General features: G+C 34.6%; 2 protein-coding genes across 5 annotated transcripts; one reads left to right on the top strand and one right to left on the bottom strand.

The window, feature by feature from the left end:
• Positions 1–227: 227 nt before the first annotated feature.
• LOC144425050 (uncharacterized) lies at positions 228–3,035 on the bottom strand. The gene is made up of 3 exons (XM_078114204.1): positions 2,686–3,035; positions 1,923–2,143; positions 228–1,597 (listed from the first exon to the last, which is right to left on the bottom strand). Exons 2-3 carry the CDS (start codon positions 1,978–1,980, stop codon positions 657–659), a joined length of 999 nt encoding a protein of 332 aa, XP_077970330.1. The 5' UTR covers positions 1,981–2,143; positions 2,686–3,035; the 3' UTR covers positions 228–656.
• A 4,122-nt stretch (positions 3,036–7,157) lies between these two features.
• LOC120329415 (uncharacterized) lies at positions 7,158–17,416 on the top strand. Of its 4 annotated transcripts, none has more exons than XM_078110329.1 (15): positions 7,158–8,182; positions 8,678–8,803; positions 10,499–10,627; positions 10,716–10,847; positions 11,023–11,112; positions 11,510–11,635; positions 12,868–12,978; positions 13,083–13,357; positions 13,648–13,809; positions 14,785–14,958; positions 15,320–15,487; positions 15,772–15,936; positions 16,036–16,197; positions 16,386–16,556; positions 16,867–17,416. In XM_078110329.1, exons 1-15 carry the CDS (start codon positions 7,654–7,656, stop codon positions 16,927–16,929), a joined length of 2,583 nt encoding a protein of 860 aa, XP_077966455.1. In that variant the 5' UTR covers positions 7,158–7,653; the 3' UTR covers positions 16,930–17,416. The 4 variants fall into 4 exon arrangements, with proteins under 4 accessions (XP_077966455.1, XP_077966451.1, XP_077966457.1 ...); XM_078110325.1 differs by having other exon boundaries at positions 11,023–11,139; XM_078110331.1 differs by lacking the exon at positions 12,868–12,978 and having other exon boundaries at positions 11,023–11,139.
• Positions 17,417–18,271: the final 855 nt, after the last annotated feature.

Raw genomic sequence — 18,271 nt, 5'->3', positions numbered from 1 at the left:
GTGAAAATGTAGGCATAAAGAAAGACAAAAGGTAAACGTTTTTGCCCCACTTCTGACTAATTTTCTTTTGAAATACTGAAAATATCACTCATGTTCGCTGAACTCGTTTTAGCAAATAAATAAACTGCAGCTCACGAAATTGCAACAAGTATGTTTCCTACCATTATTGTTACAAAACAACAGGGACACACCACGTAACCGAAAGTAAACGAGATATAAAGGTATAATGCATTTATTGATTCACACATTGCTACACATCATTTACAATATGAAGCAATGAAACATTTATAATAAATACAATATATAAAATATTTAATCATATATTAGTTAAGTTTACTACAATTCTGTTGAGTTTCGAGACGCACTCAATAAATCAGGAACACTGCTGATCTACTGGGATGACTATCGTCTGTCAGTGTCTTACCAAGATATAAAAAAAAATCAAGGTTACAATCACTTTACGAAACAAAGATGGCTTGACAAGAAGTTTACACAATTTCACAGATTCAGTCGTATTAAATGAGGAATTCTTATACGAATACTAAGTATGGGTTTTACAAAAATCCTCGTCAAAGTAAATGAACCGCCCGAGAAGGGCTATACTCTAATATTTTGAGTTTACCATTAAATAAAACTACTTTACTGAACAAATATTGTTACATAGTCATATGTTGGCGTGTTATCTTCAGGGAATCGCGTATTTCCTCAATTGCTCTTTTTCTCTCATTTCTATCTTTGTAATCAGTTGCATCTTCCTTTGCAGTGAGGGCTCTAACTTTAATTTTTTCAGCTTCACCATACTTTTGTAAATTATGCAATGCTGCTCCGGCGTTGGTAAGCAGTGTACCATAGACGTTGTAAATGGAAGCCTGCTTGCCAAAATGTTTTTCCAGATTATCAATACCATTGTTCAAAATTTTCAAAGTTTTCCGATATTCATCTACTTGGGCATAATTATATCCTATATAATTGGAACACCATGCCATTTTCAAAGCCTTTTCATCTAAATCGACTTCTTTCAATGTACGAAGACTATCCAGCATTTCCATCATGTATTCCACACCAAAATCAATTGCAATTATTCTGCTTCGGGCACTTTTCCTCTGCCACTTTTTTGGATGTGATGCACGAGATATATCGCCAGTATTCAGTAAATGTTGAAGACTCTTGAAGAGGCCGGCTAAATCTTGGGTGCCCTTCGGTTCCTTATCGAAATTCAACATTTCTCTAACTGGATTTTGCATTTTTTGCATACAACGAAAAATACCATCCATTGCTTCAGCGGGAGAAGCAGAAGAATGTATATACATATCACTAGCAATCCTAAACAATATCAATGCACGTACAGTACAAGAATCCTCTATAAAGTGATCCGCTAACTCAATAACATCGTTTACATCGCACATAGGCTTGGAAAATATTATCTCCCTAACGTGATTAATTATTCTATCTGCCTTATTTTCTCTTCCAAGTTGTAAGTAACAATCTATCATAAGAAGTTCGATTCCAATATCACTGTCTTCCACAGTATCAAGCTCTTCCAGTACCGTGATAGCTTCATAAAATTTTCCCTGTGATGCCAAAGATCTCCCTCTTTCTGGAATATGAAAGTGAATTAAATCAGAAAAGTTAGATATATTTTCGGTATTTAAAATATGGTTAAAATATTGCTTGAACCAAAAAATTTGGAAAATGGCTGCGGGAGCGGGATTTCCTGTTATGCTTGCTGCACGGCTATGTTGCCATGACAACCTAAATATCCCGTAATAATCGCCAGCAGGCTATGAAAAAGGGCCACAAACTTCTTCCTTCAATCAAATTCGAGAAAAAGTTGTTTCACATGTTCGTTTATATTGCTTTTATATTAAACTATTAGAACCTGGTTTGAATTTAATGCCCGTTACTACTTGCACTTTACGTACCTTCTAAAAGTATATCTTTCTTTCTATTGGAATTCCAAACTAGGCTATTTTTAGCCATAGATTGTGAGGATGTAAATGTTGTGTTCCAATATTTTTAAAAACAGTAATATGTGGTCTTCTTCAAAGGTGGAAGTTGCGGACAAGATAATTGATGCTTTGGCCACAGAAGTTGGAAAAATATTTTCTTTTTATTCTGACTTTACATTAAGCCGGAATATGCTCTGTCACCGGACATAAAATAAACATATTTTCATAATCAACACAAACAAATGGCCTAAAGACACACTATCTCAGTTCATACGGACCATCTTAGGATTCACTACACCAGAAAGGTAATGACCCAGACGAGAGCTTGAACTACTAAAAATGGTGCTCCCGAAGTATGTGAACCAATATGGCGGACACCGGAACGTAGTATGTGTGCCAGGTTAGGGTTGGGCCATAACTTCAGGTACAAATACCACTGGAGTCACTTGGCTAGTCACCGAACTCGTATTAGTATTAAAATAAGGAAAATTGGAATAAAATTATGGCCTAACCTGGTACACATACTACGTTCTGGTGTCCGCCATCTTGGTTCACATACTTCGGGAGTACCCTAATAATTGTGTAATTATATATCATGGGTGCGCCGAGTCACCACGTTATGAAATTCTTCTGTTTATTTAAATGTCTGCCGCTATTACTTAGTATTACTACTCATAATATACTTTATTACAATTTTTATTCGATATCAAAGTTAAACTCCAGGATCGACACCTACCTATCACACCTGTCTTACAGGTTATCAACTTTAAATTCTTCAGGCGTTCGAAAGAATTAACTGTAGTAGGTTCTGGAACTGTAGCAAGTAAATGCGCGCCTCACCTATACCAGAATATTCTATTTGTATAATAAAAGCGATCCTTGTGTGTCTTGTTCATTCAATCGTGTGGCAACAGATGCGCTTATTGTTGTTATTGCCAACTTGAGAAAAAATATCTTATGGCCTCGAAACAATCTAACAAGGATAGTGTTTGACAAAACACCAAATATTCATGACTTTTTTCAAAATATTCAATATATTTTCATATCCAACAAACCGTAAGTTCGTCAGTTTCACGCTAAAATGATTCTAGCCTGTCACCTTTTCGTTAATCATTTACCGAGTCTGACTACACAAAGGCTCGAATTATAATAGACGGAGGAGCATTGTTAAGCAATGTTGCGTTGCGATTTTTAGTAACAAGAGTACAGAGTAAGTATAGCGTATAGACCAGCAAAAAAGCAAACACTGTTAAAAGTGAAGCTGTTTCAGTGTTTTACTTTCACATTTAGTTCTTATTAGTTGTCGGTATTCAGTATATTGCGGCGTTTTAGGTTCAATTATATTGAGTCTGAATGTGTGATACGAATTATTTTGGATAGATCAATTTATTTTACATAACTTCATTAGTAACAAGTGTCGAAACTAACAAACAAACATAAGTCTCCGAGCATATTTAGAAAATCGCGATATCTATATATAGTGATGAATGAGCTAGGCTTATTTCACAGTCAGTCAATATATATTTGCTTAGTTTAGGCTTACGTTGTTGTTCACATTCTTTAAAAGCAAAAATTCCTGAACTATTGAACAAAGAAGAAATGTATTCAATGTGATATTTCTCTGAGGATATATTGAGAAACCGTAGTATAATATGGGAACAAATAACTCAATACGTTTGTTTAATAGACAAGTTTTTCCATCGAACTGTATTTTTCAAATTAGTTAGTAACGGTTCGAGTGTAAAAGTGATCGGAGCAATCGGCCTGATTGGTGATATTATGTTCTAAATCAGGGTGGTCCAAGGTTGACGCCTCGCGTGCCACACTATTATTTTCGTATTGTCCGCGGGCCACAATAGGGCCGAGAATAGGTAAACAGTGCAATACAAAACAAACCCTTTTATTGTCCAAACACATTGATCATTATTTGTCATTTATCAAGCTAAAGCATGCAAAAACCACCAAAAAACTCACTAAAACGTGCAAAAATCTTACTATATCTACATTTAGTGTAAGGTTTCAAACTCTTCATGACGGAGAACATGCCCTACGGACAGAATGCCGTTTTAGATTGTGAAGGACACAACTTGCAGACATATTGGGCAAGCATTGTAGTATTTCCACTCACATATCCATTCAAAAGTATGTTTGAATTGTTCAGCCTTTTTTCAAATCATGTTTACAATATAAGTTACAAATAACCGCAGATTGATTGATTAGTGAATTTTACCAAGTTTGAGATACAGAATGGTGATTACTAACTTTTCTGACATTGGCTATAGACAGTATTTTTTTGAAATACTATTTAGTCTGGTTGCAAAAAAAACGGCAGGAATTATATTGTTCGGCCATTACATTAATATTTAGTTATTAGGCATAGCCGACCTAGGCTAATACATTCTCCATTATATTTTTAGTTTTCTATGGAGCCTATTTTGTTAGCATATATTCTCGACCAAAAAAGATAGAAAGCCGATTAACAATTTAGACTAGCCAAGCACCTTATTGCAGATTATTCAATTCCACTAGTTGCCTCAGCTAGACATAACTATAGTCAATTCAGTAACATTAGGGATGTGAAAATATGTCTTAAAGATTTTTTTGGTTATTTTTTATGACGAAACAACTCTAAATGCAATTTTTGTTTATCCTTCCGATAATGCGACGCTGGCCACAGATAATAAAGCGGCGGGCCTCATGTGGCCCGCGGGCCTGGGTTTGGACCACCCTGTTCTAATAGACCTTAGTCATTTAAAACCCATCCTACGCGCCAAAATGAAAGTGATGTAAAAATATTTTTTTAACATTAGCTCTTATGGGAAATGTGATCACCAGAGCAAAAATTTGCATTTTCTGGGATTTTCTAGATATGTTTCATCGTATACGTGTGTAGTTTTGAGGATAGAATATTTTTTACATTATTTTTGATATTTTTATCATGATAAACATGGTCAAAATATTTGATTATCGTTCATTAAAATTTTAATGATCGCGGTGTTTCCGATGACGTCATTCTCACTAGACCATGAGATTCTGCCAACGCGCCATGCTCTGTGGAAACTGCTTGTGATAACAGAATACTGGAATACCGGTACCGGGACCACAACTGGCGTTCAACGAAATACCTATTTTGGTTTTTATTGGATGTTATATATTTCATGAATTCCATGCAAATATGTACATTTCTGGTACATCTTTCAAAATCCAATGGCCTAACTCAGTTCATATGTTGAGTCTTGTTGACACCATGTACCTATACCAAAATTGGTGATGTTCAGGGCTGGATTTAGACCATGCGAGGCCCCTTTCATATTTTTGAGCTAAGAATTTCTCTCTAAACAACACCGCATGTCATTGCTTCAAATTTAAAAATATGAGTGCATTAAATTTTTCATTCTCCCCGTTCATGGGTGTGAATTTTTAATTAAAGGAATAAAAATTTACTTGAGGCAGTTTTGCTTTCAATTTCTTTGATCAAACAACCGCTACAGCCATACTTTGACATAGAAACTTCCAGCAGAATGCGCATAATAATAATTTCCCTTATTATGATGCTGTGGTTGAAACCAGTTGTGTACAGAATTTTCTACTCTGAAAAGCTTGATATATATATACATTTCGTAGGGTTTAAACGTGGCAAGTTTTCAAAAGAATTACAAATTTCGAAACCGAATTTCGAGGCTCTAGGTTTCAGCCTGCCTAGCCTATTGGTAAATCCAGCCCTGGTGATGGTCCATACAGCAAAATCTAGCCCTAATCACTCAGCAGATTGAAATAAATGGTTTCAGCATTTATTAGCAAAGATAGATATTTTAATTTCACATATTGTTCAACTTAAAGCCTGTATAATGATATTATAAATATATGTCCCATTATTACTGCATTGTGAGAAGGCTTTACACACTATCAAGTCTATAAGGTTTTAGCGTCTTCCAATGTCTCAGATGGAAACTTCAGTCTTCATTTCGCATACTCTTTTCATTAATGCCATTAGCATTTGAAGCTTGACTGATTCCAATGTACCTTTTCCATTGTTGTTTAATGTGATAGCCTAAACGTGACTTCAAATTTTTTTCTCACTTCAATCATCACATGTTTGAATACCCGAGCTGACTTCTACTGATTTGTTATTAATTTATAATTTTTTTTTTATAAATTAACTGTCGCACTTGCTAAGTGTTCACTAAGTGAAAATCTACAAAAAAAAGCAGTGGTTTAATAATGGACTACATGTTTAACCGAATCCAAAAATATTCCGTAACTCAGTCAACCCTTCCTTCAAGGAGTTTTTGTTAAATTGTTTAAACATCGTAATTAACTGTTAATCTTGATAGCGAACATGGGGGGGGGGGGCTGGGTTGAGCTGACTGTGATGGTCGTATCGCTCCCCAGTCTATACCGAATAACTGTGTGTTTTGTATATAATTTTTATTGATTCAATGCTTGTATTCTGGTTGATGAAATAAATCTCTCTCTCGTATTCAGTCATGTTTTTAACCTTGTTAGAAGACCGGTATTGTACCATTATAGGTTGGAGATATTCATCTTTTTTGTATACCGGTACCGTATAACTTATCCTGCCTATTGGCAGGCTCGCCAACATTTTTGTTCGTAGGCCTATTTCAGTATTTACTGAATAATTTAGTTTGCACCTCTTGCAACCTTGGTACGGTACCGGTAGTTTAAATAACACGTCAGCATGCCTTCAGTAAATGATTGCAAGCGGTACAGGTATAAATGCGTAAAACCAGTAAACAAACGTGATAGAAATGGTATGGGTTATAGATTGTCAATGTTAAACGCTTCCAGTACCGGTACCGTACCCAAAGCGACATTAGCGCCGCATTTGCAGCGCATATCCCACAGAGCACGGCGAATTGGCAGAATCACATGGTCTAGTGAGAATGACGTCATCGGAAACACCGCGATCATTAAAAATTTAATGAACGATTATCAAATATCTTGACCATGTTTATCATGATAAAAATATCAAAAATAATGTAAAAAATATTCTATCCTCAAAACTGCACACGTATACGATGAAACATATCTAGAAAATCCCAAATAATGCAAATTTCTGCTCTGGTGATCACATTTCCCATAAGAGCTAATGTTAAAAATAAAATTTTTACATCACTTTTATTTTTGCGCGTGGGATGGGTTTTAAATGACTAAGGTCTATTGATAATGAATCGTTTGGCATAAAGAAAACTGTGTGTAAAATCCCAAATAATATCTGTTTATCTAAGCACAGAGATTTAATCCAATGACTGTGATGAAAAATATCCCAATAAGATTTGAAACTATTCAAGAATGATATGTATTATCGTTTGCCACTTGTTGGGATTCAAGAAATGCTGATAAAAATACAAATATGATGGTACATGCAGTGAACAATAGTATCATAGCAATTCTTGAATAATAGGCAAATATTTGTGCGAAAACACTGCATAATGTTTAGAATAATAGCAGGATATTTGCCTGATTACTTCATGATAACCCACATCAGTGAATTATAAGGAAAACTACTAATTAAAATAAGACAACTGATGTGGTTGGTATTATTATAAATCAAGCCTAATACGGCGAGCAAGATTAGTGTACGTTCGCAAGGTGTTGAGCAAGAGGGAAATCTTTTTCATTGCTTCGAGCAATCGAAAAAATCATCGAAAAATATACAAACATTACGAGGGACGGAGACGCAATGTCAAAAAATGGTAACAAATCTCCAATATTGACACTTCTTCCAATTGCACAAAATGTCCATAAGTCGACGAAAAATCCTGTGGCAAATTCACAGAATGACAGCGTCGTTCGTGGCGATATGGCAAAAACTTGTTTACAGGAAGTTCAACACGTTGTTGCTGAGAATTTTCCATATTTTGATCGTACCGATGCAGCTGTGACCGAATTGATTGCAACATCACAAAAAATGTTGGAAACGTTATTAAAGATCGATGCTGGTGTTTCTAAAACTTTGGAACTACTAATTTTTGTATATAGTACTTTGTCAGAACTTGCATTGAAAGAAAACGTGACAAAAAAATACAGTGTCAAGAAATTCAGAAACATAAAACTGGAAAAGGATCAATTGTTTTTAAATCCCATTAGTCAAAAATTCGAAATGGTAGATTCTATTAGAAACCACAACAATGTCTCAGAAAATAATATAACAAACAATTCTTCGGTAGTCAAGATAGACAACGAATGCATTCAAGAAATCGATGAGCAAGGTAAGTTATAAATAAATATTCACTTTAGGTAGAAACGGATTTTACTATTTTCACTATAAAATTAATTGGAACAAACATAAAGAAATGCAAAAAAGCAAAAAGTAGAAGCAGAAGTTATGTATCACTTGCTTTATTTAAAGCTGATATCCACTCAGAAGAAGTCAACTATTGACATGCTACCGGCGACGATACGAAAAAAATAAACAAAAATATCGCTTACAGATCCATGTATATATCATTAGCGTAAATATTACTGAAAAGTTAAACACTTTACTAGTTATTCAGTAGCACCTAAGCTTTGAGAAACCCTTTTCGATTGTGATCGAACACACCGTATGTACTGAAAAAAATTAGATATACGGCCATGAAGCATTTAATAACATTCATTGCTTCTTAATTGCCTCGCCATTCCCGCCATTTGTTCACGGAGAATAATGACATTAAGGGGCCGAAGGCACGATCGAGAAACTATAAAATATTTGAAAAATGTTTCAGACGAATGTCAAAATGAATCGGATGAGATTGATTCTTCAGCCAATAATAAAAAACCAAAGCCTAAACCAGGCAATTGCATCATGCCTATGAACGACGATAAAAACAAAAAAGGGGAAGAGTCGAATGGTGAGTGAACGGATGTCATGTTTTGCAAAATGACCTTGTTAATTTCCAAATTGCCAGGTATGTGAAATATGCACAAACTACATTTACAATATAATCATGTAATTTTGTTAAAAAGTGATGCATCTGTTCACTGTAGCGCATAAATACAAATACCAAAAAGAGTTAGAGAAAAGGTACATTATTACCAAAAAAAAAATATTTTTCAATACATATTTACATGTATAACAGATTTGAAGGCAGATATTTTTCAAATATATATGATAGAAATGCCCCTTTGATTGTCCACGCATGAGAATAATCGCGTTGGCGCATATCAGGCCACAAATAAAAATATTGCTATGAATTTATAAATCTGAAATAAGACTTCATTTTAGTAAAAATCAAATTAAATCTGCATGCCATTGTTAGAGCAAGGTCCGCAACTTTTTTCTAATTTCCCACAACATTTCTCATTTGGTAAGCATGTAAATGTAAATAGTTATCGATTTTTAGACTAATATTGACACTAGTAGTTTTCTTGCCCAAAATTATAAGAAACTTTGCACATAAAATCTCGTTATATGTCTTATGAAACAATTCCATACAGATACTGCTAACCTCGTATTGCTTCGAAAAAAATGCAATTGATCACGTAGTAGGATAATAACGATGCAACAAGTTACGTAATGAATGTTTCCCCGAGTTTCGATCTTCGGAAAATTCTTCCTATATACTCTATCAGTGCAAAATTGTTGCTACTTATTCCAAGTGTGGTTTTACGAGTTGGCGCCTATAAACCGGTTTATATGTTTCAACCCATCATTTTAATTCAAAACATTCAACCATTCATTTAAATTTACCGGTAGACCCTAGTCTATCAAATCTATTTCAAGACTAATTCTTGATTACTGCAATTAAAATAAAACTTCTATACAAAGATAAAGTGACTATTGAGTTATTCAATTTAGACCTATATTTACCAAAAACTAACAAATAGCACGCAAAACGAGGTAATATTCACAACCATGAAAATCTGTCTGAGTGACACAAAAGTGTCTGAGCGGCTGCTAAAACGTTTATTGTTACGTCAAATTTTGCGCTTATGCTGATTGGTCAAAGTTACGGCAGTAAATAAGGAAGTTGAACATCCATAAATATAAATAGGCGTTTACAGGGTTGTAGTTGTGTAGTGTAGTACATAAGTACGCTGCACTGACACGATGCTTATATATTCATGGCAAAATTAATTGTTATGCGACCAGAGTGGAGGGTTTCGCGACCCAAATTTGGGTCGCGAGCCCGTATTTGCGGACCTCTGTTTAAGAGTACAATGAATATATTACTCATATACGAGACAATTTCGTGGCCCCGGAAGACGTTAACCATACAACTGAAAACGAGCCAAATGGTGAGGGGTTTCTGCCATGGTTATAATACCTTTTCAGTTTGAAGAATTCGAAAACGCATTTATGTACCATTGGAATCGGCTCGCTTGCATTAATCTCCATTGTCAAACATAAAGTCAGTCAAATACTGCAATATATAGACGACTTTAGGTGTAAAAATATTGAATGAATATTTTGAAATACTTCTGGATAACTGTATAATACGAGAAGTGCGGATGTATTTTTAGAATATGGATCATCTCAAAATACGTATTACTCTACAATATTATCAAATAATTTTAATCTCGTCATTGGTTTTTGTCTGCAACAGCATTAAAGAAAACTCAAACCAAGTCTCCAATTGCCTATTCGGAGAATAGTACTCAAAACGATTTTATTGGCAGTAATGAAATAAGCGGTAATCAGCATCCAAAACAAAACAACAACAACAAGGCAAATGGTAAGTATTTTATAGTTATTCCATGTTCGAAAATTAATGTAGAATTTGCTGAACTCGTTATTGAACTTCAAATACTTTTTTGATCCAGAAATTCAAACCGAAATCAAACTTCTAGAAAATAACCTTGCGTTATTGACAATAGAAAAAAAAGTAGAAACATACCCTCAGCTGCTCGCGTCCATTAATAACGACAAAGAATATAAAAGTCAATCAACTGAAGGTGAGCATTTTGTGTCTATGTTTTTCCTTGAAAAAATGAGCCGTGACAGTCATTTTATTTTTATTATAAATGGAATTCACTATAAAATCACCCATAAAATGGCTTACGAAAAATAAGTGAAAAAGTAGTTGCTATTATTTTAGTTATTGTTAATATCACTATTACAAATTTGCAGGGAAAATCTTCATGGAAGCTCTAAGAAATATTAAAAACCAACAACAACTCGCTGATGCCATGAACATGACTTCTTCAGATCTTATGAATAGTATGCGATCGTACATAAAAGAAATTGGTATATATGAGCATCGCAAAACAAAACAAAAAATATGGCTTACAGATCTATGTATATCATTTTCGCAAATATTACTGGAAAGTTTAATACTTCACTAGTCATTCAATAGCACCTAATTAGATAAACCTTGAGAACCATTTTCGATTGTGCACGAACACACCGTATGTACTGAAAATATAAGATATTCGGTGTGTGTTACGGGCGAATAATGTCTTTCAGGAATCATTTAAAAACATACATTGCTTCTTTGCCTCGACATTCCCACTATTTGTCCACGCCAGAGTTAAAATCGAGTTTATATGCGGAATAATCATATCAAGCCGCGGATGGCCTGATCGAGAAACTAAAAAATATTTGAAAAATATTTCAGACGAATGTCAAAATAAATCGAAAAAGATTGATTCTTCGGCGAATGATAAAGAATCAGAGCTTAAAACACACGAATACTTCGTGCCTTTGCACGACGATAAAAACAAAAAAGAGGAAGAGCCGAATGGTGAGTGAACGGATGTCATGTTTTACAAAATTGGCTGGTTACATATCCAAAATTGCCACGTATATATGTGAAATATGCAAACTACATTTACAAGATGAACCTAAAATTTGAATATTTTAAAATACTTCTGAATAAGTGTACAATACGAAAAGTGCGGATGAATTTTTAGAATATGAAACATCTCAAAATACGTATTATAGTCTACAACAGGGTTTCCCAAACGGGGGTCCGCGGACCCCCGGGGGGTCCGTGATGGCTGCACAGGAGGTCCGCAACGATATGAAAGAGACCGATCGATATTTAATGATTGATTTCAACCAACGAGCCATTGCATCCTTATGGTTGAGCGTTGCGGACGAATATCCATTGCTGTTAGAAAAGGCAATTAAAAAATTGCCTCTTCCAACGACTTACATGTGTGAGGCAGCTCTTACCAATATGATGACAAAATACAGGTCGAGGCTTGCTGTAGAGTCGGACTTACGAGTTTGCTCGTCAGAAATTGCTCCGAGAAACGATAAATTGTGCAATGAATCCCTTTTTCATGACTTTCGTGTTGTAAATGAAACATTTATGCTTCTTCGTTAGTTAGGCACAGAAATTGATACGGCGTGAAACTAAGATTCACAAATAAGGGTCCGCTGCTCAAAAAGTTTGGGAAACCCTGGTCTACAATATTGTCCAATAATCACTGGTTTTTATCTGCAGCAGAGTTAAAGAAAATACGATTCCAGTCTCCAATTTCCCATTCGGAGAATAGTACCCAAAACGATTTTGTGGGCAGTTATGAAATAAGCGGTAATCAGCATCCCAAAAATAACAACAACATCAAAGCAAATGGCTAGTATAATATAATTATCCCATATTCAAAAATTGGGGCTCCCGAAGTATGCGAACCAAGATGGCGGACATCGGAACGTAACATGGGTAACAGGTTAGGGTTAGGCGACAATTTTTTTCCAATTTTCCTTATTTTAGTCCTATTATCAGTTCGAAGACTATCCAAGAGCCTCTCGTAGTATTTATACCTAAAATTATGATCTAACCCTAACCTAGTACACATATTACATTGCGATGTCCGCCATCTTGGTTCGCATACTTCGGGAGCACCCAAAAATAATGTACAATTCCCCTGAATCAAATTTTATTTTACTTTTGTGTCTTTACTATGCAGCTTTATCATAAACCAAAAAAAAACTCGTTATTGAACTTTAAATACCTATTTGACCCAGAAATTCAAGCCTTCATCAAACTTCCAGAAGATAACAAGATAGAAAAAACATGCTCTAAGATTCTTGTGCACGTTGATAACGACCAAGAATATAAAATGCCATCACGGGAAGGTGAGTATTTTGTGTTTTTTTTTTTGAAAAAATAGGCCGTGACATTTTATTTTTATTATAAAATTGCTTTAGTCTTTGTTACTATCACTATTACAAATTTGCAGAGAAAACCTTCATGGAAGCTCTGAAAAATACTAAAAGCAGTCGACAACAACTTACCGTACTCGCTGGTGCCATAAACGCGACTCCTGATCTTATACGATCGTGCATAAAAGAAATTGGTATATATGAGCATCGTTTAACCGAACCCGATATCAAAGTGTTATCCCAAACTGTTCTTCTGCGCAGCAAACTTGAAGAGCTTGCACTTCGCAGTTGCAAAATGAATCCAAAGCATCTTGAGTTATTGCTTGAACAAACTCGAAATACGAAATGCAAGGTATGATCAGTACCAGTTTTCACATTTACATTGATAAGTTAGTCTTTCAATATATTAGATTAAATAGTTGTGGTACAGGTACAGAAAAATACATCGCGTGAATTCACTCTTAAAATACCACATTATTGTATACACAAAGTACAAAAGATATTTCGCAACTTCGAATCATATAAAGACTGATCCTCTTGATTGTATTTTCATGGGGTCACCTGAAATTACTGTAAACTTAACAATGTTTCCACATACTAGTTTTCAGTAATAATACCAAATTTTTTGTTATTTGTTTCTAGATCAAAAAGTTTACTGTGAGCAATATAGATGGAATCGAAAGCCTAGTTCCATCAATTTGCAAATCCATATCTGTGTATAAATCAGAAATACTGTGCATTGAAAACGATGAACTAGAAGACGATGTTGTGAACAAACTTGAAAAATGTCTCGCCGATGAAAAGGTAATTGTTGAGTAGCAAAAATTGAAACATCAATTAAACAGCTAGAATGATCAGGTTCAAAGTTCTTTTTAATATCCGTCGATGACTGATGATTCCATCATTGAATGTTTTGAAATAATTTGTAAAACAAATGGAATCATCTTGTTTGCTTATCGCTAAGAATTCTACAGTTTCAAGTTATCATCCAATTTGATTATAGGATTTGACAAATCAATAGCCATGCGATTAAAAAATCATTTCTGATATTAATATGTTCTCGCTAGTTTTTATTGGTGGGGAATATTTATTTGTTCGTTAGAATTAAATCACCTTTTTTGTTCGACTTTCTGATACAATTAAAAACAATGGATTGAATTGTCAAAGAATCATGTTACAATTTTGATTTGTTTTGATTTGATCTCCTTCGTATACTTGCCACAAAGGCCACCACCACCCCACAAAGCGTCCTAATTCTTATTGATGAGTTATATAAAGCCTCAAGACTCTTAATATAATGTTTCCTATTTTATCTCCGATATTGAGTCGTAAAAGCATTCTTGAATTTGGATAAAGTTTCCAGATTTCAAAACTAAACTATGTTTTTCAACCGAATCAGAAATTATGATTTCCACTTTTTAGTAAAGTTATACTCCTATGGCAGAGATCTTAACTGTTGCGGAACTAAACATGTACGAAATTGAGTCAATATTGGTTTAATCATCCTTCTTCAAAAACGTTAGCATCGACTAAATCAGCAGTCTAGTCACTACAAATTCACAAATATTTAAATATCGGGGCATGACGTTGATTTATTGCTATATATTAAACAAAATTCGATTACAAACAAGATTGAATGTGCTGTTCGAAGTTTCAATTCATAGTATCACCAACAAGACAATACTTCGCGTTACGTGGATAGATGTAGGTAGGGTTAAAGTTACCCTGCATTCAAAGCCACCATTATTTCCCATTCATAATATTAAAGATTACTTTTAGATCACCCACATGAACGAATTGGATGTCAGTTATAACAAGAATATTAGCGAGGGGGCGTATAAAACTATGGGGAAAATCCTCAGAAAGTGCGGAAGCAAAACATTCAAAGCTGTTGACTGTGACGTGGATTCTAATAAACTGAAAAAGTTTAGTGAAGGCTTGGGTGCTGCCGAGGTAATTGGTGGTAAAATTAGTACAAATGGTAATCAACTAATGTCCAACATCAAATTCTTCAAAGTTTTCATAAACTGCTCGTTATTGGAAACGCATTCAGGGTGTAATTCATCAGAATTTTCTCGCCCAACCATCGAATCACTCGTTTTTGAACACATTCTGTTCATCCTTAATTTTGCGTGTTTTCTCAGTTGTACATTTGAAGTGTGTTTATGATGTGCTTTACTCTTAGGGTATTTGCTACTAAATCATGTCAAGATGATAGACTGTATTCTGCTGTTATTTATTTCAACTTATTTCCACGTTAATATAATTTATCTGAAACACTTATCATTGGAGATTCCAAACATCTGTTTAATAGTTGGACGAACTTGACGTAAGTTGCAACGAAGATATGAAAGACGAAGCTTTCGAAACTATCGCAGGGCTGGTAGGAACCAACAAAGTTAAACATCTGAAATTGAGCTCATGTGGTTTGACAAAGCGGCGTTTTAATAGGTTTCGCCGATTCAACAGTGACAAAGCCAAGGTAAAACGAAATGAAGAATCATTTGGTATTTTATTTATTCGATAATGTAATCAGTTATTCAATATTTATGAAAATTTGTTCTTGTTGGTCTTGAACTCGAGATTTTCAACAAGGAGTATTCACGAATAAAAATATCTTTATTCTCCGAGAGAGGTAATTCGATACAGTTGTATTATTGGTTTTGCCAAAAAGTTTATTAACAAAATTTTTTTCATGACGTCGTGATAGACTGTTGTTATATTTAAAGTTTCTGCGTAACTAGAATCACATTCTGTTATATTTAGCTATTTGAACTCGACGTTAGCTACAATCCGTTCATGAATAGAAGAACATTCAAAGCACTGGGGAAAACGGTGAAGCAATATCAAGTTGAAAAGCTGAGTTTGGCAGGATGCAAACTAGGCAGAATGCAAGTCAAATTATTCCGAATCTTCGCCGGAGAGCATCAAGTATGTTATATATAGAATTATTAATAATATGGAATGGTCAAAGGCCTTATTTGTATCTGAAATCGTTATTGAACAAAGTTCTTTTAATTTTTATAACAGATGGATGCTATGGATGTACGAGATAATTTTAGGATTGGTGAAGGAATTATTGAAATAGCCAACATTGTAGTTGATTGTAAACTGAAAGATCTTGACATTAGTGAGTGCATGCTGTCGCCATACCAAGTGAGAAGATTCAAAAAAGCGCTTGGATATGGAAAGGTGGGTTTTTCAGTTGTATCAGCATTGCAAACAGGAATGACCGCGCTCAACTCATGTCAAGACTCAGTTGTGCATTTCACTTTTCCGAGACAAAGAAACACAATAAACAACTTCCATACTTCATTGGTAGATATCGATATATGTGCTATAGCTAACTAAAACTCAAATATAAATTTTATTTCGCACAGCTGCGATGTTTGAATCTTAGTGATAAAGAGCGTGTTGCAACTGAATCGCACATAAGAGCAATATGTGAACTTCTCCCAAATATCGATGAGGAACTACATGTGCGCTTCAATAAATTTGATGAATCTTTGAAAAGTATACTGCAGGAGGAACTCAATAATCTTTCTAAGACGGTGGGTGCATATTATATATCTAAAACATATATAACAATAAGCCACGTATCCAATACTTGTTGTGAAGCAAACAGCGGGTATACGAGCTTCCAAAAAGAATTCGCGACTTGCACCTCGTCGTTTTCTTTTCATGTATATAAACTACCCATGAAAATCGAACTTTAGTAATATACCCAAAATCAACATTCGTTTTCTTTGAAAAAATGGAAATCCTAACAATAGATCATATACTATATACTGAGGCTTTTCAGTTATTCTGTCGTTAGGTGAGATTTCATCAAAATCATTTCAAACTTTTATTTATTTTTAGAATATGAAAATTATTTTGAACGATGGATGTATGAAGCAACAGAAACAGCAAAGAAAAGACTGAAGTTTTTATCAATCAACTTCTTGGCTACAGACTATTGTTTTAACTTTTAGCAATGCAATTTTGTGTTATGTGTATATTTGTAATATGAGTAGTAATATGAATATGATTTGCAGGTACTCCCGTAGTATGTGTACCGGGTTGAGTTGGGCCATAATTTTATTCCGCCCATAGGTTTCAGTCCCTTTACACATCGTGATGTAAGGTAGACGAACAAAATTAGTTACCCCCATATTGGTACACATACTTCGGGAGCGCCGATTTGCAAGTATAAATAGGAAAGTTTAGAAGTGCAAGTGATGATATTTATTCGTATTTGCTATATTGTGTTTTTTACATATTTATTAATAATATGATTGTTGAGTTTAACAAAAACTGTTTATTTAAAACGTAGAGATATGCATTATTTATTACATAAATTCATCATCTGGTTACTTTTTACTCCATTGATACTGTATATATTAATATAAAATCGTTTTCTTTTCATCATTATAGATTTAGTTACAAACTAGCCTAAAACTCACTTATCGTAAATGTATATATATTGAAAGAAATCCTAACCAACGCATTAAAAGAGCCGCATCAAAATGTAACAGAGTAATGAAATAATGACTGAACAACCAGCAGACGACGACAACGGCGAGGCGAACATGGACGTTGGGGCCGAAAACGAATGTGATGACCTGGCAATTAAAACCAACTGTTCATCAAATAAGAAACTTTCATTTTATCCAACCGTTATTTCGAAGCCACCAGAATCTGAAAATGCAAATAATTTCAACTATTGCACTGAAGAATTTCTTGAACCCCAAAACTTGGAGGAACTGATATCAGCGGCAAGGGGAAGACAAGAACAACTTACAACAGAATTTTCCCAAATTCTTTTGTTGCAGATCACGAATGCACTACATCTTCTTCATGAACAAGAAACATCCCATGGAAGTCTTAACGCATCTGTCGTGTATTTTGTAAAAAACAAGAGGTATATTATCCTTGGAGAGCAACGTGACGACAGCAAAAACGGGACAAGTTATGAATTCTCCAACGATTCTGTAAAACGAGACATGGTCTTCAATGCTAACTTGCACTGTTTTGTACTAACAAATGGAGCTCATACGGTTTTCAGCGAGCACATCACCTCAAGTGACTTCAAGTGTTTAGATCCAGAAATAGCGTTGGACTTGATGCGGAAAATGTCTGAAAATTACGATACCAAGCGAGCACTTGAACATCCTTTCTATTGGACTGCTAAAAACAAAATTGGTTTTTTAAATGAATCATTTGAAACCACACGATGCAAAAAAATCACAGATGCAAAAGAAGTGTTCAAGGACGACTCGTCGGC

Source organism: Styela clava, chromosome 1 (genome assembly GCF_964204865.1).
Source record: "Styela clava chromosome 1, kaStyClav1.hap1.2, whole genome shotgun sequence".
Taxonomy (NCBI): Eukaryota; Metazoa; Chordata; class Ascidiacea; order Stolidobranchia; family Styelidae; genus Styela; species Styela clava.
This window is presented reverse-complemented; position numbering and strand designations above follow the sequence as displayed.